The 27,546-nt window shown below is 39.1% G+C and overlaps 1 protein-coding gene across 47 annotated transcripts in view; it reads left to right on the top strand.

The window, feature by feature from the left end:
- LOC102098626 (poly(rC)-binding protein 3) overlaps positions 1-27,546 on the top strand; it is a 524,682-nt gene that overhangs the window by 432,390 nt on the left and 64,746 nt on the right. For 45 of the 47 annotated variants that reach the window (XM_065052857.1, XM_065052853.1, XM_065052855.1 and 42 more), the window contains one exon: positions 24,667-24,811. In XM_065052857.1, the coding sequence (XP_064908929.1) occupies positions 24,734-24,811 (78 nt within the window). In that variant the 5' untranslated portion in view covers positions 24,667-24,733. Of the gene's footprint in view, positions 1-20,784; positions 20,856-24,666; positions 24,812-27,546 lie in introns of those variants that run through there. The other 2 variants (XM_065052882.1, XM_021282167.2) reach the window with 2 other exon arrangements.

The raw sequence follows: 27,546 nt of genomic DNA on the forward strand, positions 1-27,546 counted from the left end.
TGGAAACAAAGCAGTTTCAACATCTTCTAATGAAATATTCCTCATTATATGTCAGGTTATCTAAGGGGCTACTAAGGATGTGAAAATAATAGCAAATATGCTGGAGATAGGATGTGCGATCTGCATGTAGACTTATCTGCTCTATATGAGGAGTTTGGGAGTCTGCACTGAACTGTCTCAGGGCCACTTCCAGTTCTAAACTGCATACATACATAGGTAGAGGGAGAATGTGTGATTAATTTGAAATTCTTTTTTTATGTCATGTCCATTGAAATTTTATTTCAGCTTCATGCACACATGAAGAGCCATCAGTGTTTAGAAAGGCTAGTTAAGTTTGCATGAAGCCAATGAGTCAGAAATTAATGACCTCTAAATAAACTGTTAAATTAGAAAATGTTCTTCTGTGGATCTATCAGTACCTTCTGAAGGTACTTATAATCCAGCTGTATTGAGTAACATATTTTATTTTGTGACACTAATTTGAGTCAGATTGCCCTATGATGGAATAAACCAAGTTGTTTGCACACACAACTGTCCTTTAATATGAAATGCAGTATATTGTCCAGTCAATTTGTTATTCACTGTGAACAGTTCAGGACAAACCTGTAGCTAGATAAATCAATCCCAGTACGCATAAGAATGGCAAACACACTCATAAAAACTTTATTTTCTTTCCAGACAATTTACCAGCAGCATAAAGACATTGTATTTATCAAACTGTTGACAAGCAGTGGTTGAAGTAGCTCCAATGCTCATAGTGATCACTAACTGCCACAGTATTGCAAGATTCTGGGTTTGATCTCCTTCAGTGTCAGCATATGATTAATTGTAAATCTGTCACAAAAAGTATGCAGTCATAAAGCAACTTAAAGCAGGGATGTGTACCAAAATAAGTGGATTAGATTTTTACATATCAGGACCAAAGAGGACACAGAATCCTCCAAATTAAATTTGTTTGAACAGTAAACTCAAATGAAGCTGACACTTTTAATCTACTAAAGATGTAAATGGCTGTTCGCCTTGCAGAGTTCAAGGTAATGCTACCAACATAAGGAGAAGGCCCAGTTCTGTATACCTTCAACCACTGAAGCAGTCCCAGTGACATTAAGGGCATGTGCTCAGGTGGTGTAAACACTAGCATGGTTTTATAAACCTGCAGTACCCTTCCACCAGTGCAGCCCTTGAGTGGTTACAGCTTGGACTAGCGAATGAACACATTATTGTTTGTACACAACCTTCAAACACAGTAAACTACTTCTGGTAGGTATATGGTGTGGGCCTGGAAGGTTGTATCAGCAGAGCTTTAACATCCACAAGTTACAACTTCTTGTCCCTTGATAGCCAATACTAGAAGAAACTTGTAGAGATCTAGTTAGCCCTTACCAGAAAGCCTGTTGTGCAGACTAATGCTTCCACAGTTAAGCCTACATACAAAATCAGGCGTTTCCATTTCCTTTGGTCCTGCGTAGTTGTTACAATCATTACCTACTTGAAACGAGTGGAAGAGCTTTTGTCCCCTTGCTCTGAGCTGGGTAAGTCCACAGATAGTCCACCAGATGTTACTGTCTTAAGTGTTTGCAGAATTAGCAGCACTGTTTCTGACAGTGAAAGCAGGACTGTAAGTTTTTGAGTCTTGAGGCTGAAATCAGAGGATGTATAGGTCTAAGGAGTGATACTTTGCTCAATCAGAATCTCTGCAGAAGCTGGGAGGCCACTAAGCTGCAGCAAATGTCATAGGTAGTTAGATTCAGATGGCTTCAACTGCATCCGGGTCCTTGGACCCAATTTCTGATTTCACCTACCCAACAGGAAATACTGGGTGCAGGGAATTGGGAGCAATTTGACCCATTTGAACCTGGACTTCAGTGTAACTACTGTTTTCTGTAGTGTGTGTGCTGTTGGTGTAGGGCTTTATGCCTATCTCTTGGCACTGCTGGTGTTTTCACTCCAGACATCCCTCTGTTGTCCCAGAACCAAGATTCTTTCTCCCCGTTATGCAATAAGCCAAATTCTACACACAGGGACAAGATATTATAGAGTTGCACAAGTCTGGATGCAGGAATAAAACCAGTATGCCAGAAAGAAAAGTAACAACCATTATATACAAAATCTTACCACTGCATTCACACCCTCAGCGCAGTCCTAAAGAGACAAGTGGTTACATATTTTCATATTGGTTAGGTAATCATTTTAGCATATAATGAGCAATGTTCAGCTAAAAGGCACTTCACTCAACAGTCTCGAGATATATGTTAAAACAAGACTCAACTAATTGTGCAAGCTCCAGAAAGTCTGAAGCTGGGAGGTCAGTACTATCTGTAGTTTCTGTTTAGGTGTTCTGTGAGTCATTCATATTTGTTAGAGGAGCAGACTGACCTAAAACTGAGAGGATTTACATAGCTTTAGGTTTGCAGTCAACAACAGGATTCATTCTTTTAAGTGGTGATGAGTACACCTCCATACTTGTGTTACACTGCTCATGCTGAGCTGCTCCTGTGGGAAACAAGGGGACAAGGGACAGCAGTGTCCCTTTTCAAACTAAGACAGAAGTCCTCGTTTCTGATCTCAGTCCAGAGCAGTGCATTTGTATTGGAGCAAGAGAGACCAGGGTGAGGACGGGGAGTTTACTCTCAGAGCTCATACTGCAGCTGCTTTGGAGAAGATCTGGAAAGTGGAAAGGGAGGGAGCCTGGCTGCTGGATTCACATTTTGGTATTCTAGAAGCTACATGGTATCTGCTAGCTGCTAGTTCATCCATCAATGCCTTCTCCCTGTGAAGAGCCATTGTCATTTTAATACATGCTGCAAATGTATTTTATTATTAAAGTTGGAAAATGGAATTTGGACTGTCCTACATGCAAAAAAAAAATAAGACTCTTTGTTTAAACTATTAAAAAAAAAAAAAGGTCAGCAACAGAACAACAACTCAGTTTTCCACTAAAAAGCTGCTTTCATGAAAGTTTTTCCAGTAGCCTGTCAGTTACTTATGCATTTGTGGGAGAGACCAACAAAATGCTTTTTGCAATAGGCTGTGTACAAATTTGCTTCCTGCCAAACCTACATGTTTCAGAGTTGCAAGCCTATATTTTGCTAAAATGTATGAGTAATTTTTTCCTCTCCTTCATGGATTCTTAATTTTTTTTTTTTGGAAGTACATCATCTGAAAGGAATTTTGTGGCCACAAGTAAGAAATTCTGGTCTGATGACTTTGGTGGCAAAATTAATAACTCTGTATCTCGTTTTATGAAAGACTGCAGCTGTTAGCATATTCAGTCTGCATGTAAAGTCAAGCCAGGTTGAGTTAATAGTCCATCAGTAAGGAGGAGGTAAGAGCCACTAAATTTTGCATTATGCATTTCCAAAAGCTGGATGGCAAAATGGTCATTTTTAGAAGTCCTAGGAGGTCAGCAATTGTGTGTGTGTTTGTATGTGGGGTGTATGGGGGAAGAAAACATGTAGCTATAACTATTCCTCTACATCAGCTTCTGTGATTCATGGAATAGAAGGGGAATGATTTGAGTTATGTATTTGCATGACCTGAAAAGTACTGAAGTATTTAGTCATCTTTGCATTTCTTATTTACTATTCTTCTGATGTTTTGCTTGTATTTCTGCTAGTCTTCTCAAGCACTATTAGAATATAGTAACTTTTCATTACTGTGATTATCTTTGTTATCTGTACTCCCAGGAGAGCTGGTTTCCACTGTTTTTTAATAATAGAAATGTCTATATTTTTCAAATGTTTAGGTGACAGAAATAGGACTCTTAGACCAATTTCACATTTAGGAATTCTTAACAAAATAGCTTGCAGAATTTCAGAATATTCAGGTTTGAGTTTCTTGAACTACCTGGTAGAGACCTGATGTGGGGAAGGAAGCAGGCAGCGTAGCTCGGTGCGAGGAGAAGCACTGTTAGTTTGCCTGGGGCTGGGGGATATCATCACGGATATCCCTCTATTAACACATACACACCTCATATAAAACATGATGCCCTAGGCTTTTTGTAGCATTTGAAATGTTATCTTTGAAGAAATACTCTGGGAGGCAATGATGTGTTGTGGGAGATTTTCGGGGGTTTTATTCAGCTAGCCATAATAACAAATTACCTGTGTAATCTTTCTCCAGGGTCCTAATAATTCAACAGTATTTATGTTTCTCAGACTTCAACACACACACACACACACACACACACACACACACACACACACAAAATAAATCCCACACAAAATTATTAGGTTCAACATTTTCAGACTGTCTACACTTTTTTTTCCTCAGTTTTGCCTCAGTTTTAACCGAATCTGTCACGATGAGAAATTGTAAAGTAGAGTCACTTGAAAGCTATTGGTAAAGTCCAGGAAATCCTTCAGTGGTTCACCACCTTTCCTATTTAAAGCACAGGGAAATCAAGAGAGAGGGAAATGCCAGGTATGTCTGATATTTCCTTTCCCTAAAATGCCCTCTTTTTTATCCTTTTGTCTTACAGTCAACAGTTTTACAGTCAACAGGTTGCTGTAGAAACAGTAACAGTGTAGTTATCTGTGGAAGTCACCCACCAAGCATTGTGCCGTTCTCCCTTCCATGGGTTTTAGCTGCCTGACCTCCCTCCTTAAAGGTCCAGTTTGCACCCAAAAGAGCCCCACCTATGACCTTGTACTCCTCATTCACATGTGCTCACAGATCAGAGAAGCTGGATCATTAATTTTATATATCTGTAGAAGTTGTCCTGCCCTGTTTTTCTTTGATGCTGCATTTTAAGGGTTAGAAGTGCATGGACTTAAGATTTTATTTGGGCTTCCTTCATGCCAGAAAGGCAGGACCAAGGAGGCCTATCCCCATGCCAAAGGTTTTTTGGCCTGCAAGGTGCTGAGTATTCAGTCCTCAGGTCCGCAGGGGACCCAGGGTAACCGGGAGCACGTCTGCAGCCTATGAATGATCCAAACTGACATTTGCATTGGCAAGAACAATACAGAATCTGACATTTGTGTATAGAATGACTATGTGATAAAACAGTGGTTGCTGCTGCATTTTATGTGATCAGAATATTATCTCTGAGTGCTGAGGAAGTGTTGTGGCTAACACAAGAAGCTTTACGCATGTAGGATTCCATCTGAGTGGAGATATATATACGTATATGTATATTGCATGGCTGATTTATCAATTATCTTGAGTTAATGTTACAGTACAGGTTGGGAAGATTCTAGATTGCTTGACTAAATGCTGTTGCAAAAGCAGAGCTTCTTCTTTATGACATCAATTGAAGATTTAGATCCTGAAGAAAAAGATCCTACTCATGAACTCAGTATTAAAGAGGCTCAGAGCTGTTGCACTCTGGGAAAATCTTGATTTGTTTTATAAATTAATGCAGACTAGTTCCTATTGGCAATGTTTTGGTGTCGTATCACAGTTTCTAGAAAATATATCAGCCCTGTTACTGGTGCACACTGGTTTTATATGTAAGTACATGTGTGGACATGAAGCTGCACACTGCTGTGTGTTCCACATATCGAACAGCGGTTACTTAGGCAGAGCACAGTGAAGCCTCCCACACAGGTTATTTTCCTTCTATTACTTATCACTTCCCCTGTTGAAGTGGAAAATAACTCCAGACAGGAGCTAGATCTGCCCATTGCAAACAGGGTCCATTTTTGTTTCAGCTGCTCTTAATTATTTCACTTCAAGGTTTTTTATATAAATTGTAGATGAAAATCAATTACATAGTTGAGAAATGGAGCATCAGGAAGCAATTTATAAATAGATTTCCTTAAATGCTACAAGAAAAATAGTTAATTTTTATGGAGCAGGTCAAGGCGAAAGGGAAGAGGTACAGCTAGTACACTATAGCATGGTCCTCCTTCTTTGCTCACCTAAGAGCAACTCTGTTGAGCAGGTTTGCTCTTCAGATACATCATTGGGTGTAAGTAGTTGATTCCAGGCAGTCTTGGACAGTCTCCATGGGTAGCTGCTGGAGAAAAACCACCCAACACTTACATTCTCTTTTTCAAGATAGCACTACTGCAGACATCATTTTTTTCTTGGTAGCAAGATTTGGTGGCATGGTGATTTGGCTGCAGCTCTGCCCACACTGGACAGGTTCCAGGATTGTCCATGTGCTTGGATTAAGGGGCCTAAATCATCCAGTTATATAGTCAGCTGCACTTAAGTAAGTGAGGACCTCCCAGCATCTAGACACTTAGCAGGCATCTCTGCTGCTTCTATCGACACACATTGATTTCGCTTTCAGAGGAGCTTCTCCCTGTTACCAGTGTACCCTTTCAAGTGTCCTCAAAAACAGGTTTCTGCACTCTGCCTAAGGTAGGGGGGGTGGGTAATAGGCAGGTTGTGCTTTTGCATAAACTGAACTTCTCTTACTGCTGGAGTTCAGTGGAATGTCTTGGACAGAGTTATGAACTGTTCTTCTTATCACTTCCTGAGGTGGGTCTCACACACTTCTGTGGGTGAGCCTGCGATGACAGCTTTGTTTTGGGAAGTCCTCTTAGCAGTCCTTCCTGAGAAAGGGAATTTTTAATCTTTTTTGGAGGAAAGTCTGAACCTGAAATACTATAGTAGAGTGGTCACCTGCTCTTAATTCTTGTCTTTTCTTAAATCAAGGCAAAAAATAGAGATGCAAATAACCCACGTTAGCACTTTGATAATCACAGTCCAGCAATTCTGCTGAAAAAGATTCTCTGTGGCGCAGTCTGACCTACGAGTTGCACAGAAAAATTAGGTAAAACCATTTTCCTATAGCTGGAGCCATAACAATGAATTTAACTCTATTACAGATCATTGAAAATAAGCAGACACAGGGTGGCTCTGATACCATGCTGGGGAAGCTTCTGTTTTAAATGCAGTCCTGGGAAAAGTGGTGGTCTTGTGGTGGCAGAAGACATGTATTGCTGCTGTGAATTAATGCTGAAATCCCCTCTCTGAACCTTAAATAGCTATATTCCAAGCTGGTTGTTCACATTTACTCAAAACATGGGGTTTACCATGTTTATCGGGGTTTTTTTAAGAGGACAGACACATTATCATCAGTATTATCACTCTCTCAAGTGTGCGTGAATGACACATGTCCACACCTATACCCTATCTCCAGGGATCTGAAAAGGAGCATCTTTGTCAGGAGCACCCGCCCTTGTGCTTTTTCAACTTTTTTTTCCCCAATTTTTATGCTTCATTTTTAATATTGATAGTGGCTGATGCAATACTAGACTCTTAACAGCAATTTGTCTGGTCTCTTCCCTCCTGTCAATTACTCCATCTCCACTGACTTTCCCTGTCTCTCTCAATGATAACTTCATCACCTCCTTGAAGAAAAAAAATTGTCTTATGACAAGGCATGTTAGATGACTGCTCTCTCCTCTGCTTTCTGCAGCATCAGGTACCTTCTGTCCCTTTTCAAGTGAGGGCCAAAGTACCCTAGCCTGACTCAGTGTCACTTCATCCTTTCTTCTCTGGCTTCCCCCAGTTATCTCCAGTAGGAAAACAACTCAGCTCCACACGACTGAAAGTTTCATCCCAAATTCATGAGACTAAGCTAAAGTAAATGTTCAAACACTTATGCTGTCTTTAGTAAGACCTTTTATGAAACATCCTGGGGACAGAGGTGCTGCCAAGCCACATCTGACCAACAGGACAGCACAGACATCTTCTCATTGTCCAACTGGTACTTCCAAGGCAAACCTATTTTCACCTTGGCTTTTGAGCAATATAGTTTTATAAATTCTTCAGGGAGAATTTCTAATTAAGCATGATTGCTTTTGTTCTTTGGTAATACTAGCAAGATGACAAAGCTTTGTCAGATTGTAATAACCCTATCCATGTACAATTTACTTTGAAGCCCTAGAAAAGCAATGAGTAACTTCTTTGCATGGCAGGGCAATTGGCCCTGCACAATTGCTGTATTACAGACTATGCTTGTGAGGTGAGAAATGGGGGGAGAAAGTTAATTTATCTAAATTTAAAAAAAGGGTGGGGGGGAGAGAAATAACTGTTAATAATCTCTTTTAATAGGATTTTCACAGGCATGCCCTGCCAGTGGAACATCTCTCTCCTCAGGGCTGCTTCCCCACCTGTTTTAGCCAAATACAAATCTTCTGTGAATAGACATTGTCTTCTATCAAATCTTCACTACTTCTTCAGACATCAAAGAGATATCAGGGGGTGTAGTTAGGAAAGAGGAGAGAGAATCTTGATCTCCTGAGTTTCAGATAGTTCTTCAGCAAAATACTCTACACTGATGACTCTGTTCCTTTGTGTTAGCTTCATATTTTTGTTTTGCTTTGTGTTTCCTTCCAGAAGTTTGAGATGTTTGCTTTGGGGATTATGTCTTTCACAAAAATAACCAGGCTTCCAAATGCAGCCTGTCAAATTTGCCAACTTATTAGACATGCAGGCTGCCGGAGGAGTTTTGCTTCTTGTATTGCCTGTAAGTGCATCAGCAAGGTGGAAGCTTTGAGCTTTTCAAGGTCCTCAGCTCACCTGCTGTATTTTGTTCAGGAAAGGTAAGGCAGTGAAATATAATAGAGGAGGAATGTTTTTTCTTTCCTTTTTGTGGACCTCCCATGGGCACAGCAGCATAAGTGCATGGGCCTATCTAAGAGTGTGTCTGTGGTGGTGCAGGGAGTTAAATGACCTGAATGGATGAAGTCCCAGGAGGAAGCCAAGATGGCCTATGATTGAGGCAAGAGTCAGGCTGCAAAAGGAAAGCCAAACTGCTTGTGATGGTTAATTAAGGCTACATGACTATGGTAATCAGGCAAAAACCAAGTTGCCTATTTTGTATTTGCATGATACCTATTACTTTTGGGGAGAAAGACTATTACTTTATTATTAGACTGAGAACTGCATGGCCTCCTTTTGGATCATCCTTAAGTATTTCTTAGCAAAGTATGTGTGTCCAAACCAGCTAGATGATGTGTTCAGTGTGGCTGTTCTTGACACACTTGCTACAGCAATAGAACCCAGAAGATCAGCAAATAACAAAAGAAGACACAAGATTTTAAACTCTCAAAACCTAACAGCACATTGGGGATTGCTTTTGCTCATTATTGTGGTGGTCTGCCCATGCTGGCGCTTTGAATTTTAGAGGCCTTGGTCCCTAAAGCCACATGGTATGGCTTGTTCAGGCATTACTGCTCTTCTGTTGCTGGAGGTGCCTTCCTGCAGCATTTCCTCATTGAGGCAGTGGATACAGCTTGAAAAATATTTGTTTACCCCCTGAAAACAACAAAAACAAACAAACAAACAAAAACCCAAACAAACCTGTGATCTCTTTAAATGCTTATGATGGTTTGCAGGTTTGTGGGTTAACAAACCCACCCGTAACATAAAAATAGACTGCAGTCGCCAATGGTGATTTCCATTGTGTTGAATACAAGCTGATGCAGGCACAGGCATGCTATAGATGCCTCACACTTGCTCATCAGATGCACAGGTGACCCAGTTCACGTCTGCTAACATCAGGGTGACTGCTAAACTGTGTGCTTGTCGGTCTGTGCTGGGGCACTCTGCAACAGGTGTTGGCTGTAGCTGCATTTGGAAGGAAGTCAGGTCATGCTGGAGCCTGGGTTTAGCTTGTTTATTACAGGGACTTTTGTCAACTGCTACAGATCATTTCAGACTGCTTTGTGATTCTTGAGGGATAAGGTTGCAAGTGGTTGCGAAAATTATATTAAACTGATCAAGCATAACATGAAGCTTTAGCTAGAAAGTCTTACGTATTGCATCTATGAACTCCACCTAAACATTAAAAGGAACTGACTTAGTGATTCATCTTTTCATGTATCACATCACCGATCAGATAATGGCCTTTCAGAAGCACAGGAACAGGTCAGATTATTTTAGTGTCTTCCACAGCATAAAGCAAAGATTTGCTTTTTCTTTTTTCCTCCCGTCTCTTCCCTCCCTCCAACTCTGTCTCTGTGTCTCCCTCATTTTGAATTTATCTGGATTAAACAAGTCTCTGATTATTCTTTATGCCACTGCAAATAAAGTCATTTTCAGAAACAGATGTTGAAAGAGCCCAGTGAAATAATCCTGGAGGCAGAAGCAGTCTTCCATAAGCAGCCAGGCGCATGGTGCAATCAATGTGATGAAACAAAATGGAAGAGGCTGCAGAAAAAGTAATTAAATTATAGTTCCATTGTAGAAGCACATTTTAAAATTACTGAGATTCAGAGCCCATAATGCCGGTATTATAGTTGAAAGAATACTTGCCATGGGTCACAAGCATTTTTTTTAACAGTTATTAATCATGCTTGGCTGGAAAGGCATGTGTAACCTACAACAAGCAGTGGCTGTAGTTGTGCCAAAAGAAGCTTTTGTTCCCTGAAGAGAATTGTATCAAAGGCCAGTGTGTCCTATTAGTACGTGTGCGACAGCAGAGTGCAGAATCTGAAACAGGGCTTTTCAGATTTCAATGCAGAGCACTGGAGGGGAAAAAAGAAAACAAGTATTGTATCTTTTTGAATACTATTTGACCTCCTTTTTCTCTTACCAAGTTAACTTACTCATTGACTAAATACAAGTAAAAAAATCTCTAAAATCTCCCTCCTCTCCCTAACTTCAACAAAGTTAATGCCAGGGCTCTTGTAAAATGGAAAAGAGACAGAAAATGTGCAAATTCTTGGAAACTGGAGGTTAAAAAAGACATCATTAGTGCATTCAACTCTGTTTCCTTTCCATTACAAAGTGAGTCTATAGAAGAGCAGATAGATTTATTTTTTTTTCCATTTGTCAATATCTAAGTGTTCTGTGGGAATGTGTTGACTTCCTTACTAAAAATTAAATGAAAGGCTTTAATAAGGACTGCCCATACTGCCTTCATAAAATTGTAAAAATTTGCTATTTTGGTTTTCCATTTCAAAGTCATATTTTTACTTAGAGATATATTATACATGAAAGTATACAAACCATCAAGTTGTAGTCTGTACAAAAGTTATCTGTTGAAAAATAACTTCTTTGGATTGACAAATAATATTAGAACACAAACATACCCACTCACATGCATACTAAACTGTTTCAAAAATTGATGGTTTTGTCCAATTTGGAATGAAAACAAACTTTGCAAGGTGGAATTTCCTATAAAATGTGCACTCTGTGTCTAAATTCTGTTTAAGACCTGATCCAGAATTGCCAGTGCTGATTGTCTCGACTGACTGCAGCGTGTTTCTTATAAGGCTTCTGGGAATCTTTACACAAAGGCTGCTTAATGTCATTCAGCCTGAGAGATACCACAAACAGGTTTTGGGGAAGAAATTTAACTTTCATTGCTTTCCCCTTTTTTGAAATTAAGTTGCCCTTACATGAGCCAGCCACACTTGCAGCATTCCAGTTTCTCTCCATTTTTTCACTGTGTTTCTTTTGGTGGTGTTATCTTCCTTCTCACATTTGAGCTCTTTATAATGTTCACAGTCCTTCCAGTCAACTGACGTTAGCGTACTGCTAACGTCCTCTTCCACTTATTGATGTAGATACTACCAAAACTTCAGTAATGCTTTTTTATATGAATTTTTATTTTTATTTAATAGTAACCTATTCCTCAGTACGTGTCTGGAATCTCTACAATAAGTCAGCAATTACCTTCCCTTGGTCTTTACCTTTTTTTATTACAAATGAGCTCAGCATTGCCAGCCGGCCGAAGGAGGTGATTGTCCCGCTCTGCTCTGCACTGGTGCGGCCTCAACCGGAGCACTGTGTGCAGTTCTAGGTGCCACAGGATAAAAAAACATATTAAGCTACTGGAGAGTGTCCAGAAGAGGGCTATGAGTTGATGAAGGGTTTGGAGAGGAAGCTGTATGAGGGGCGTCTAAAGTCACTTGGTTTGTTCAGCCTAAAGAAGAGGAGACTGAGGGGAGACCTCATGGCAGCTACAGCTTCCTCACAAGGGGAGGAGGAGGGACAGGTGCCAAACTCTTCTCTTTGTTGACGAATGACAGAACCCAAGGGAATGGCAGGAAGATGTGCCAGGGGAGGTTTAGGTTGGACATGAGGAGAAGGTTCTTCACCCAGCAGGTGGTGGAGCACTGGAACAGGCTCCCCAGGGAGGTGTCACGGCCCCAAGGCTGACAGTGTTCAAGAAGAGACTGGACAAGCCCTCAGACACACGGTGTGAACTGTGGGGTTGTCACATGCAGGGACAGGAGTTGGACTCGATGATCCTTGTGGGTCCCTTCCAACTCAGGACATTCTATGATTCTGTGATTCTATTAAATGGGCCACTTTGTGGTCCCAAATAAAAGGTAAGGGCAGTATCAAATCCTTTGCATTAACACAGGTCCTGTCTTGTTTTGTTAAAGAACACAAGACCAAATTCCACATCCATTTTTGTCTCTGAAACTCTGTTAAAAGCAGTGGGGTTGCATATGAGCCACAAAGGTTCTGGAGCAGTTGGAAAATAAAAAAAATTAATTATAGAATCATTTATGTTGGAAGAGACCCTCAAGATTGTCAAGTCTAACCATTAACCTAACACTGACACTAAACCATGTATGTAAGAACCTTATCTATACGTCTTTTAAACAGCTACAGGGATGGTGACTCAACCACTTCCCTGGGCAGCCTGTTCCAATGCCTGACAACCCTTTCCGTGAATAAACTGAATATGTATCCTGTGTCTGCTTAAAGCACCTTTTGCAGAGAGTTCCTCTGAACGTGGGGGCTTTTTTAGTGATTGTATTAGTTCATTTCTAGAGACCTCTACTCTCGCTTTCCTTCATTGTGGTGCTCACCAGGAGCAGAGGAGAGTGTGTGGCTGTGAGCTGCTGTGTGACCAGTGGGCATCTGCTGACCTACCTGTGCCCAGCCCCACCAGGAACCCTTCACTGCTGGGTTCAGACCAAAGCTTTTCCTGTGGTGGAACCACCGCCTTGCGCCTCTGGTTAGGCTGTGGGTCCACGAAACTTGTGGAAACTTGAAATATTGGACATCCCTGTATCTCTTCAAAATGATGAAACTGATCGGGGAGCTTATATATACACACATACATATAGGTATGTAGGTATGTGTATATTTGTAAGGAAAGGCTGATGGACAGACAAAAGGACAGATACTTCATGAAGCACTATTTCAGTTGAGTGGCTTTGTGAAGCAAATCAGTTGTTCATGCAAAAATAGGCTCTTTTCTTTGTAAAGGTTGCACAGAAGTAGCAAATGAACAGCTTTACTGCTGTTTTTTTTCCCAGTGCTAAGCAAGATACAGTGATTTACTTTACAGCTGGCACTTTGAAGTCATTAATAAATAAAGTATTTGATTTTTCTTCTCTTTTGAATACTTAATCAATTAGACTTGCTTTTGAGTTTTAAGGATTCTCCTGGTTTAAATCAGTGACAAAAATATTGATTTAAGTGGCTTAAATTTTAGTATGTGTGTGGCTCTTTACTTCTAAGTATTGACTGCCCATAAAAGAGTCATTTATTGTGGGCTAGTTGTTGGGCTTTTTTTCAGTTGTTGTTTGTTTGGTTTGTTTTTATCTAGTTTCAAATGAAGCTCAGCAACTTACTGGGTTTTTATACCCACTGCATAGACCTGGTTTGCACAGTGAAATTCTCATAAAGCTACGTGTTTTGACTAACCACCAGTGATTGAGAACTTAAATATTTCTCTTGTGAGCGTGACTTTTGAAGGCAACAATTCCAGTGACCTTGTGGGATATTTCAGCACTGCTCTTTGGTTTTCCTTTTATCCCTATAAATGATGGAAGTCTTTGCAGCACTCAGCCATATGTGCAGCTGATACAGCTGTGCCCCTGTTGGACCAATTTCTCTCTTCTTTCTCAGACATTTGTCAATCCATTCTGGTGTCAAGCGAGCACTAGTGGCATCCCAGAAGGGAGACTGTGACTGGTACTGATCACCTTGTGACAGAAGGATGGGATCTCATCCTCTTCCCTCCTTCAGATGCTCTATGCATTTCCTTTTGGTTTTTTGTTTTGTGTTTTTGTTGTTGTTGTTGTTTGGTTGGTTGGTTTGGTTTGTTTTTAATGACTGTTTATTTTATCCATTTAGGGAGCTTGAATAGATTTTCAAAACACAGCCTTGTAAATAACATAATTAAGGTGATTACAAATGTGATATTTTTGCTTGTTTGTGTCAGAGATTCAATTATATTCAATATATAATATTTTTCTGTTTAACAAGGTGAAATGCATTATTATCATTAGCCTCTTTTCCCTAGCGAGCAACTGTGTTTTATACTGGATTGAATGAAACAACTGGCTCGTGTTTATTGAACTGGATATGGCTACAAAATATTTAATTTACAAATAGGTTGGACAAATATATATTCTAAAGCAGAAGTAATTTCAACACTGACAGAATTTAAAAAAAAAAAAAAGAAAAATATTAAATATTTGTTTATTCTGTGCTCAGGGGGAATATACTCAATAGCTTAAAGTTTCCCATTAAAGAAGCTTCCATATTTCTTGGATTATTCTGCTGGTTTGGGGCATTTTTTCCTTTGATCAGTAACAAACTATCTCTACTATTGTATGTACGGGCAAAGAAAATTATAGTTCTTCATTACATCTGTAAGACTGTTTCTACTAAATATAAAAATGTCATTTAAAAATCATACTATTCTTAATATTTGCTTATTTGCTTAATATTTGCTTATTAGATTATGACCCAGCAATCTTTTAACATTTGTCCACATCTGACTTGTAAAAAATTCACCTTGTTTACTTTCCAGCATTTAACCCTATTCTATGCATATATGCATACTATATTAGATATATATATATATATATATATAAATCTTGCTCACCTAAAATACCTTGGGAATAGAGCATGGGAATGATTTCTTTAGTCTGTCAGAGATTTTAAAAAATGGAAAAGAGAACATCTACTTAGACTTGACTCTCTTTCATTTGGTGTAAATCTACAAGCAAAGTTTGTATGCACTGAATATTTTTAGCTGTTTTATTTGCTTTGAATTAATTCAAGGTATATTTATAATTGAAACAGTATTTCAAAATAATAATATTTAATAGATGAAATGTCAAAGTCATGCATTTTAGGTAGCAGAGATAAATTAACAAATATAACATATATTCACAATGCTTAGGTCATAAGAATCTAGGATTTTTTCAAGAACAGGTGTGGACTGAAAATCTGATCGTATGTGATTGGTCAGTCTTAGAAGCATCTCTGTGCTCAAGAGGCCACTCTCCTGCTCTTGGAGGTCTGTTCAATTTTTTCCCCACCTTCACTGCGACTTGTATGTATATTTCTTTCTTGAATTTATTATCTCAGACCATATAGAATGATTAATGCAAGTTAGCTGGAGTGTATGTTTCTTAGTTGAACACAAGCAAGTAAACCAAAATTTTAATTTAAAACTTGAGCAACATAAAAACAGAGATTTGAGAAACACGATGCTTAACTTGATGGTTTTGGAGCCACAGAATAAAGTAGCAGGTAAAGCTGATTCTGTGCTCAAAGCTACGATTAGAAATTATTCTTTGTTAAATATTTGGTCTACCATATGCACATATTTTCTTCCCTGGTCTTGCAAACTGCCACATCCGTGATAAAGCTTGCAGTTCATTCCATTACATATCATTAGGAAAGGAAAGGAAAGAAAGCACCTTCTGGTCCACCCTGAACTCGTCTTTGAATTGTCCTAGAGAATATTTGTGCAGAATAATTTATGGTGAGCTGCCATATCTTTCTTATTTGTGGAGGGGTTTACATTCCATTAAACTAATGAGGCAGCTTCCAGCAATGAGGGCTTTTAGCTGCCTGGCTTTTTCATATGCGTGGAAGAGCTAGTTACCTAGTGGTTCTGTACAAAGTACTGACCTGCGCACTCTGGTGATATGTTTAGTTCATGGCAAACTGTAAAGGTGTTCTGTGCATTCCTGACAAGGTAATTCTTTATGGAATAATTACAGAAAGTAAGAAAAAAAAAAAGAAAAAAAATTATGGAAGATGTCATTGGCAAAAAAATCACTGTGGAAATTATTTACATCCCTCAGGATCCCAGGTCTGTTTGGCATTTGCTGAAGGCCATTATACAGCTTTTCTAGATTTTCTGAGACTTGATCTCCAGACATTTGATAGCATTTAATACCTGATTGACAGGTGATGTTTTCTGAGGCTGTAGCTTTCTACATGCTTTCTATATTTTGGCAAAGTGTGTAGCTGTCTATTCACACACAGCATAGTATTTTGATATTGATTTATATTACATAAGTAATTCATCATTGAATGTCGATACTAGGAAACAGTTCTGTAAACAATGAGAGAGTAGTCTTTATTGTGCTTCTGTGAGTTTTCTTCCAGTAATAAATTCACAATGCCATATTGTTTACTCAAAAGGCTTTACAAAAAATGTTGTAAGTAGAAGGCTCAATAAATATGTTGCTGTTCATTTCCTTTACTAAATCAAAAAGAGAACAAGCAGTGCCATTGGCTGAAGCATAAGCTTTTATGACCAGCATGAGGACAAGTGGTCCATTTAAATAATGGGGCTCATGTACATCAAATTCAGCAGCTAAACATCCATCAGTTGCAAACAGGAAAAATAAGTCTCTGATCATCTGCTGTTCTCTTCAAAAATCATTTGACACCTGAACATCTTCAGCAAATTAGACGTAACTATGTTGGTCGTATAGGGTAAGAACACTTTTTGTTTTAGGGAGAACACAAAGACAGCTTCTTTTATAGATAGGATAGGTTCTTCCTCTGACAAAAAATAGTGTTAAACATACCCCTCAAGGAAAAACTAGTACTACCTTACACACTTCATAAAATTACATTTGAAAGGCAGCACTCCTGGAGTCTTGCAACTTCTTATACTTACTATTGCCTTTAAAAGTTTTTCTGCTATTTTTTCAATCTGTTATTTCCTTATCAGTTCCATGTCTTTGGCAAACCTGCTACTTCCAGATACCTACGGTAACTACAGGGCTTAACAAATCAGAGATATGGAGATTTTTCTACAATAATTAGTAAAAGGAGTACATGGTTTACTAAGGTATGTAACAGTCTTTTGTTGGTAGCTTTTAACTGGTGGAATAATATGCTGCTCTTTAATTCCCTTTGACTTTTGAACTAATTTTTACTACTTCTTTTGTAAAACAGATAGTTTGTATACTGTTTGTATACTGAGTATACAAATATGTCTGTTTGTATACTCAATTGTTCTTTCAGTTGCCCATATTCAGTTTACTTTCATATCAATAATTGTTGTTTAGAACTCTTTGAGTATGTGATTTATGAATTTTGTGAAACCTTATTCTCTGCAGTATTTGTTTAAATTTCATTCTTGAGCTATTCCTTTATCTTATTTTATCTTCTTACTGAAAACACATTTTACCAACTCTCACACACCTTTTGTTCTGCTAACACAAAGAATAAATTTTCTTATTTTTGGATCCATCTGAACTATCATCTTACTTAAAATGGGCCATGATACGATGATTTAATAGAAACAGGTTCTACAGATCCTGTTCACTTCGTTAAAGAGTTAGAGATTAACATTCAGACTATTTTGGGATATAAATTATAAGGATGTGAATAAAACGTATGTTCTTATTCCTTTGTGTACAGTCCTGTCTAGTAATTTGGGAGATGGAACTGGTAAAGTAGAAAGGTTAATACTACACCTGCTTCCTTAGCTATTGTACATTACTCAGATTCTCCTGGTGAGGCTTCTGTATAAAACTGGAGCACTTCAAAGCCTAATTTCTCCTGTTCCAAATAGTTATTATTGGGAGAGCAATCCTTTGAAGAGCTGTCATTGTTATTATTGTTACGTTATTGTGGGCATCCTGTGAGCCTTTTGTTCTTAGTAACCTCACAGCCATATGGTTTAGTAACAGTAGATGTTTTTATCCTTCAGTTGACACAGAAACTGAAGAAATGTACATTTAGCAAATGTCCGGTCTTCTGCTTTTGCTTCAACTGACACCATAAATAGCTGCTGATCGTTATCACATTTGAGTTGGGGGGGGTTTGGTGTTTTTTGTTTGTTTTGTTTTGTTTTTAACTGCTGCCAGTGTTTTTCTGTATAATTACACTGTTTAATCCTTTGACATCCAGTGATGCTAATTTCAAATGAAAAGCCAGAGATAATAACCGCTTAGCTTATCAAAGAACTTGAAAGTAAAGTGGTTATTTCTTCATTTAATAGCATGAACCTTTCTGTGGCAGACAGCTTATTTTGAATTTTAAACCTTACATATATGGCTGGATGTGTCAATTTCTATTGATAATGTCTCAAATTCATGTCTTGTAGTAATTTTCTTACATTCCTTTCCGTTTCTTTCTCCTTTCCTATATTCCCTCCAGTTTAAATGAAAGACTAAAATCATGTAAGTAGCATAAATCTGTCCCCAAAGAACTCTGCTCTGTTGAAAGCACAGGTCCTTTCTTCTCCTCATGATCCCTGGCAGTGTTGCTTCTTCCAGTTCCCAGAAGGTCTCCCTCCACCTGGGAGGCTTCTGATCAAGAGGACCTAGCTACAGACTTTTCATAGCCCACATTTCAGTTTTCTCTGTTCTTTTTTGTTCACTCTTGCTATCTTTTTTTTTTTTGTAATGACACTTTTTAAAAAGAGTTCTTACTAAATAAATCAAATTCTGAACTATTTCTTCATAACATCAATATGTTACTGTCCAACTTCCTGTTCTTCATAACTCATAATTCTCTTTGTTCATCTCCAAGTTACTCTGTTCATATCTTAGTCTCCTTGTTCAGCCCCTTCCTACAGCTTGATAATCTGCTTAGCTACCCCTCCTTTGGGATGTTTCTGTATCTTATGGAAATAACAGATTTACTGTGAGAATCTGGATGTTCTCTTGTTTCCCTTACTGAAGTTTTCTTTTTTCTAAACCTATAGATACATGGGAACTAGATGACTGAGTTTAGTTGTCCTCATTCAAATTAGGCATGTCTTCTGCTGAATGTCACTGTAATTTGCCCCATTGTTTTTCTTTGTTATAGTGGTGTGGTTTTTTTCTCCCAGTGAAACAACTGGAATTTGTTATTTTTAGTTTTATCTGTAGATTCTTCCTTGCATTTTTCATAATTACATCTTTCAGTTGATGGTGATGAAGCACCATAAATAGGTTCAAGAGTCCCTTTTGAGGCTTAAGCACAGGGAATGCTGTGCTGGGTTCTGTGACCAGTTCCATCTTTCCTCACAGATTTGAATTTAACAACCATACGATCAAGTTTTCACATACCAGAGCAGGCTTCCTCCTTGGATGTTTTCAGGAAGTTCTTACTTCCACATTGATTCTTTTCACGTTATTCTTTGTATCAGCCATCTGAAGCTTAATCTCTCTTTTTCTCCCTACCTTCTCTCCTCTCTGCACCTATTTCCTTTCCAGCACACCTGCGTGACTGTGCAGCTCCGTCCCATTCCACCCCCTACACTCTTTCTCTCCCTTCTCCCTCTCATGCCTTTGGATCTTCCAGATGAGTACCTTTCTTGGCAGATTTACAGATGTCAAATTATTTATTGTGGCTTTAAACTCAGAGATCGATTGCCTGATGTCTACCTTGGTACTATGTTGATTTTATTCATCTTTGGCATCTTGGCCTGCTGTGAAGTCGAAGGCTTTCTTATCCTGCATGCCTGAAGTGGTCACCTTAGAGATTTAAAACACATATATATTTATTTCAGCACTGTGCAGCCATATTCTGTGCAGTGGTCTGCTTATTTTCTTGGGAGGCGATTAGTAGGCTGGAGTGGTAGGAAGAAAGGGCGGTCACGAGGTTGACTTACATTTTCTTGGGCTTCAGGCAACCATTTCACACTACGCCCTCAGCCATGTGGATTCCTGCGGAGAGAAATCCCATCAGAGTTCCAGACCCGAGCGGACGGAGGAAGAAATGCAGCCGACTCAATATGAGTGATAAAGCATACTTCAACTTTATTGCCCGAGATAGCGTGCATTTATACCAAATACCATAATTATGCATACTTGTCTCTATCTAATAGGCTAAGCACTAAAAGGTTACATTTACTTACTCCACCTACTTGGGTTTAGCTAGCTATGCGCATCCCACATTCTTCTGACTCTTATCTCTTCAAAAATATCCTGACCCTGCCTTAGTTAGTACTTTTCCGTTCCCCCCTTTCCCACGGCCTAATAGACAAGCTAACTAAGGCCTACTTATGTCAACTAAAATGGGCTCTGCTCGTACAGTTGCTTGGTGGACTCATGTCTGTGCTCCTTGAGCCAATCCCCAACAGATTCCTAAACTGCATGTGTGGGGGTTGTGTCACTGCCCTTTGGCTGTGTAGTTCATCTTGTAGCTTTTATTAATTCAGTGAAATCTTTGAGGAACTGTGTTGTTCTTTGTAGTAGTCTGACAAACATGTGGCTTAGCTGCTTGTTGTTTTAGTTTCTTGATCTATCAACAATTATAGAAAAGCCATAGAAAATCGAAGGTTCTCATGTAGTGAATAGTGAACAGATAGGACATGCCATTTTATACCAACTTGGGATAGCTAATATTGAAAATGTATAGAAACATATTTACAGATAGAAGCATTTGCATAAGATGGCATGTCCATTTTATTGGAGTTTTCAAAAGGCTTTTTTACTTTTAATCATTTGGGTGTCTTTCTCTACGTAAAGAGAAATTTTCACTTTTTACGTGATAAACAGCAGTGTAAATGTCCTCAGAAGTTCACGGTCAGCTCCACAGGAGGATATTTGCTGGGAACTATCTGACGTGTTCTACTTTCCTGCATTCTCTGGGTGTAATTTTTTTGCTTTTCACCTGGAGCTGCAGAGCCCTTCATGTTGGATTTTGTGCATTCTTGTCTAGAGGCCCAAGGTCAGAAGCAGGATGTTGTCCAGCTGACCTCCTGTCCCTGCCAGCTCTCTGCTGAAGGCAAGGTAAAATGCATAAACCCTCACTCTTAACATTCAACCATGTCAGCGGCTGTAGCTGCCTGCATGGTACTCTTTGCTCACTGGTGAATCCCCTGATTTTCACCTGGCGTCAGGAAAAGTGTGACACAATGATTTTTTTTGTAGTCTGAGACTAAACTCTCCCAACCCCCAAAGTAGCTGTGGGACCTCATCACTCAGAACTTGAGAATGGAAAGCCTTATGTATTTAGCCTCCTGTTTGCCCATGCAGAGGCGCACATAAGCCTGAAACCTACCAAATTGTTCAAAATGCAGATTGTGCAAAGGAGGGGGAAATTATTCTGCTGATTAAATATTCATTATGTGGCTCGTATATTACAGCAGTAGGTTTATAAATTCATGGATGTATTGCTGGCGGGTAGAAGGCTTTGAAGAGGGAACCATTCTCTTCCTTGTGCCATAATCTGACATCTCCATGCACAGAGGGATCTAGACCAGCATATGTTTGTGGTGATGTCTGTGGGAAAAAAAATGTTTTCATTAGTTAAAAATAATAAAATATAACAAAGCATTTTATTCTAATCTGTCTTTAAAACTGAAATACCTAGATAAGTAACATTTCTGTAAGTTTACTTATAAAGCTGTATATTTTTTACCAGAACACTTGGTCTCTCAGAAGAACTGGAGCAGTTGTAAATGATGTGGCATAGTAAGAATTCGTTGTGGTTTAATCCCAGCTGGCAACTAAGCCCCACGCAACTGCTCACTCACTCCCTCCTGGTGCGATGAGGGAGAGAATTAGAAGAGTAAAAGTGTTCTCATGGGTTGAGATAAAAACATTTTAATAGGTAAAGCAAAAGCCATGCATGCAGGCAAAGCAAAACAAGGAATTCATTCACTCCTTCCCATGGTCAGGCAGGTGTTCAGCCATCTCCTGGACAGTTGGGCTCCATCATGCGTAATGGTTACTTGGGAAGACAAACACCGTCACTCTGAACATCCTTCCCTTCCATCTTCTTCCCTCCAAATACATACCGATCATGACATCATATGGTATGTAACATCCCGTTGCCCAGTTCAGGTCAGCTGTCCTGGCTGTGTCCCCTCCCAGCTTCTTATGTACCTGGTACAGCATGAGAAGCTGAAAAGTCCTTGGCTGCTTAGCATCAGCTAAACAATAAGTGTCTTATCATCATTATATCCAAAACACAGCACTGTACCCACTACTAGGAAGAAAATTAACTCTATCCAAGCTGAAACGAGGACAGAAATCTCTCCTCATGGTATATGTATAGCCTTCACATATTCTTCCTTATCATGTATAGATGACTTTTTGAATTCATTCCTTTTGTATCTCACACAGCTGCCTAACTCTTTGGAGGCACACATGCTCTCAGCCCTCCCCCAGACATCTGTTCTGCTTCTCAGTACCAGGTGCCAGAGTTTGAGCTTGTTGGGAGGAGAGGCAAAGACAAAGTCCTGCAAAAAAATTAGGTGGCAGTGATACTTTTAGCAATATTTTCATGGTGGAATTTTATTTTTAACATCTGTGGTTTAAAAAAAAAAAAAAAAGTTTTAGCTAAAAATACACTTCTTTTTTTTCCTCGATTTTATCTTAGAAAAGGTCAGGCTTGGGTGGGAGTTGCTTTGTTGTCTGGGAAAAGGCTTTCCTCCAAAACATTACCAAAAGTGAGCATACTGCTCTAGCGTCACAGCAGTAAAAGGCCATGGCAACTGTAGACCTGTATATATTATTTTTCCCACATGGGAATACGTTTTATTAGAAACAGAGCCATATTTTCATCACTAAATTTTGATTCATGGGTCTTAAATACCTTGCTTCTACTTGAAACATATCCATTATGTGAAATTTTCAAGCATGCCCTAAGCTACTATGGGTTTCTAGAGATCTCATATGGCCAGTGTTACTCCTATAAAGTCTAGAATGCCGAGATGTATTCTACTGTTTATGTACCAAAGTGAGCCTGTTTGGCAGTTGGTTTGTTTTGTGGTTTTGGTTGTTTTTTTTTTTTTTGACAGAGTTGAGTTGAAAATGCTTGGGCTGTCAGAGACAAAACATTTCCCTCAGCAAGCAGCAAGGAGCAGGTGACCACCATGGGACCATTCCCTTCCTTAGTCTAGGAACAACCATAATCTCCTCTTCTCCTCCCTCTTCACGGAAGGGACTGGCACATCACTCAGGCACCTTGCTTCTCTCCTGCTTTTCTCCATCTGGATAGGTCAAGGATGTCAAACTCATTTTCACCAGTGGCCACATCAGCCTCACAGTTGTATCCAAAAATTACATTCGGCCCTTTGAAGGCAACTGTGAAGCTGATGTGGCCGCCAGTGAAAATGAGTTTGACATCTATGGATTAGACCAATTAATGGAGGATTGGTCCCACCAATGGCTATCGAAAATGCTGGTCTGGTACAATCTCTCAGAAGACCTTGAACTCCTGATTACTGGTGGCTCAGCAAGTCTACCAGAAATGACTCCATACATGTTGCTTGTGCTCTTTCTTTAACCATTGCTGTTGACTTCTCTCACAGATAACATGCTCAGCTAAGATGGGCTTTTCTTTGGTTTAATATAACAGTGCTTAGTGGCTGTTAAGATGGATCATAATCAGTTGATGAAACAGTCTGTATGATACTACCTCCTAGGTTTTTACGGGAACGATCTGATAGGTCTCTCCAGTAGTTTGGTCCCATATCTCAGCTGTCTCCACAAGGGGTCAATAGCCTGTCATCCTGGTGAGACACCGCTGTAGGCTCTGAGTCACAAAACTGTTATCCCTAGGGGTGCTCATTAGCCAGTGACCAAGCTAGCCAAATTTTTGGGAAGTTCCAATATGTGAAGCTAAGAAGGTTGTCATTAACAAGAGATGGTTACTGAGAGGTGTGATGTCTGTTTAAGGGTTTTGTGCTCTATCAGATAAGCCTAAAAAGGGCAAAAATTAGTAAGGAGTCTCTAAGCCTTTTCTACTGTAGAATTTGCCTGCCCTTGGTAATACTCCTTTCTGTTCCCATTTTTGTTTGTGCTGATAAATGTCCTTGCATTAACAAACTTATAATGCATCTTGTTTATCCCTTCAAATCCAACCCTTGCAGCTTTCATTAGCATTTTCGGATATTTATGGCTTTGTAAATGACTGAAAAATCTGCAATTTGTCATTAGGAATTAAGAAAAATCTTCCTTCTACTTAGGGCTGAATCTCAGTTTTGGCCTTTGAGGGACTGATCCACCTCTGGGTCTGGTAGACAAAAACAGAGTCAGACAGTGCCCAGATTTACAACACCAAGTGGCTCTTAGTTACTCAGATGTCTTTGAAAATATGTCATCTGCTGTTGCTGGCAGGCATCAGTGTTTAGGCTCAGAATTAATTTCTCTCTAGCTGAAAAGAAAACAAAAACATCTCTTCTGCAAGAGCAAGAAGAGGTAGTAAGAGGAAGAGAAATAAAAACAGCACCAGGCACGTGTAAATATGCAGATATGTATGGCATATACATACCATAAGGGTTAACAGAGAAAGTGCTGTTCTGAAGAAAACAGTGTATTTCACTCTGTTGTGCTCTGGACTTTCAGCTTCAAAATACCAGAAGTTTAAAGAACTTTTATGATTTCAAAAGGAAGTTTATCTTGTACCTGGTGAAGGGCTAAAGAGTTGGTCGGGGATGGAAAATAATCAAAGGAACCTTCTCAACACTGACCTGTAGCCCAGAAAATCAAAGGGAAGAATGTTAATTCGTTTGTACAACATAATATTCTCAGTTCAGAGCAGCTTCAGCCACTTTTTTTTTTCAGCCACTTTTCTCTCTCTCTCGTTTTACAGGTTAAGTGAATAGAAAAAGAAAAAGAAAAACGAAGCTGCTTTCAAGTGTTGAAGATACAAGGCCAGGATGAACACGAAGGACACAAAAGCGACTGAAGGAGGTCTCAATGTCACGCTTACCATACGCCTTCTCATGCATGGCAAGGTGAAGCATTCACTGTTGCCACAGAGGTTGCCTGTGTATTGAGCGAGTGTGTGAACTCACCATCCGAGCCTGATGAAACATTGACAGAGGGTCTGCTCCTGCTCCTATGGTCAAAAGCACCATTGCCATGACCAAAATATCACCCCCACTCTTCAAGGCATCATACTTAAGTTTGCATTGCAGCCTGAGTTCATTGGAACAAACACAGCTTGTAGTGAACCCATTTTGAGCAGATCCAGCAGAAAAAAAAAAAAAAAAGAGTTATTTCATTGATAGTTAGTCAAATTAAGCAGACCCTTGCATAAGGCTGACCTGCATATGAGTTGCCTTTCTCATCATTTGCTGGATTTCGCGGGGGTTTTTTTAAGACACCAGAACATTAATTTGTGTGAAGTAGTTGCCACAGAGATACTGTCTCTTTCTGTTCGTCGTTATTCTGATGTAGCATCTTATTAGAGTGAACCCTCTGATATACCAAGTATTTGTCCAGGTCCCCTGTGGGTTTGTTTTGGAAGGTTGATTGTCATATTTTTTCTGTCCAATGCAGCACTTAAGCACGCATATAACTGTGAAATCTGTGCCATAGACAAAGACCCAATTCAGTACTGTCAGACTTAACAGTCTGATGGCTGTTTATTTCACATTGCCAGATCACAAAATAGGCTTTTAATTAAAAAACACGTTTTATAGCTACGTTTGTATTATTTGCATCAGGCAATGCTAAGCATTTTTAGGCTTAATGAATGAATGTTATATAAAGCAGATGGTTTTGTCTCCTTCTTAACAAGGGACAGTGAATATATAAATATAATTCTGGAGATCAAATTTTTATCTATAAATCTAATCCTAGAATTTAATTTAATAACTAAAAATGCATTTACATATTTTAAAAGTGCGTGCTTTTAACCTATGGCGTGAATATATGTGATATACTCATAGCACAAATAGAAGACAAAAGTATCTCCCCATGTATTTTACTTATGGAGCTGCTAAGAAGTATGATGGGGTACAGTTTACGATTGTCACTTAAAACAGAAGTTAGGTTATGTGAGGTCAAATTATAAATTTTCTCAGAAATGGTCCAAATACTTTGTTTGAATTTCCACCCCCCCCTGAAATATTCAGCTTCAGGCAGGCATCTGGTGTGTCAAATCTGCATCTTAAATAGGAATCTGTCAAACAAATTTAATTACAGCCTCTCTTACCAAACCCACTTAAAATCTGTGCACATCTGCACTTAAAATTAGGTCTTAGAGACTGAATCTACCTGGTTCTGGTCCCAGTCCAGAGAAGCATTAGAACGCATCCTTATCCTGGTGGGTATGAATAGTCCTACTGGTTTCAGTCCAGTTCCCATGTGCTTAGGTGTGCTTTGCTCTTCTTCTTTCAGAGCCATGCCATTAAAGCAAAAATCAAACATTTGTCATTTTCTGGACATTTGAGTTAAACCATGGGCTAGGGGCTTTTTTGAAACAAAAGATATAGTCATCAGAAATGAAATTAGAAAAAGCTGATTTTCTGCCTTGAACATGAATGATTGTGTGTGCATCCACTTTTAACAGTAACAGATGCTATGTGTCCAATCTTCAATACATATGTAGTCGCAAGGGTCTAAATTAAACCCATAAAAGCTACAAAGTTCAAATTTTAAGTGGGAATATACCATGCATCCTCAGTTAACAAGGCTCGAGGGGTATACTGCTAACTCTACTGTGCTCTAATTATGTATCTTATTGTTCCTAAGTACTGAAAAGTGTACATTAAGTCAGAATTTATTTTGGTGATAAAAGTCAGACCCTTATGGTTTCTTTGATGTCATTTCTGTGATTTAGAAATGCTAATATAGAGGAATGAAGGATGTCTGAGTCAATATGTACTCAGTGTGAGAAGGTCACTCTGAAAGCTGTATGTGCCTCTGAAAAGGAAGAAGAAACATATTTCTAGGCTCTTTCTTAAGATATATTGTGGTAATGACATAGGTGGAAATTGCTGATCTCTAATTAGTATTTCTAGACAAAACAATTAACTGAAGCAGAGCTTGGGCTGTAAATAACTGGTCATAACTTGGAAGAGAAGAATGGAATTAAAAGCTTGTTTTTAAAAACAGTATCACACTGGATTCAGTTAGATAATTTTAAAGTAAGAACATTTGAGAGTTAGTTATCTATTAGTGCGTTTCATGGAATTATGAGGGTCTATCCCAACTAACCTTAATTCCGTCTCTAAACCTCTGTTACCAGTGTACCTTTGCATAGGGAAGGTCTATGTACTTTGTGATATTTGCATTCATTCTGATGGAAAGTCCATAACTTGTGCTACTGAGCTTAGTTTTCTTGGCTGTAAAACCTGGAGACTTAGGAAATTTTCAGTGTGCACTTTTCATGTGATTCATATATGGGCTTTAAGTCAAGGATCGACAGCTTAATTATGCAATTAAGCTAAATTACGTACCTGCAGACAGAAAAATCAGGATTTGTATGAATGGACAGACCTGTGTAAGGGAGTAGGGAATAAAAGAACGTCTTTATCAACAAAAACCAAAGCATGTGGCAAAAAATCAAAGACAACATTAGTGTCTGGTGAAAGGAAAATGGTTGGGAACAGTCCTGAACTCTACAGGTACCCAGGGCCAGGGCCTCACTGCAGGTAGGACACCTCTCATCAGTTTCTTTGCGTTATCTTGCTTTGGGGGAAAAAAGGTGGCTGTAGGTCCAGCTGAGCTCCCATGATGCTTT

Source organism: Columba livia, chromosome 2 (genome assembly GCF_036013475.1).
Source record: "Columba livia isolate bColLiv1 breed racing homer chromosome 2, bColLiv1.pat.W.v2, whole genome shotgun sequence".
NCBI classification, from domain to species: domain Eukaryota; kingdom Metazoa; phylum Chordata; class Aves; order Columbiformes; family Columbidae; genus Columba; species Columba livia.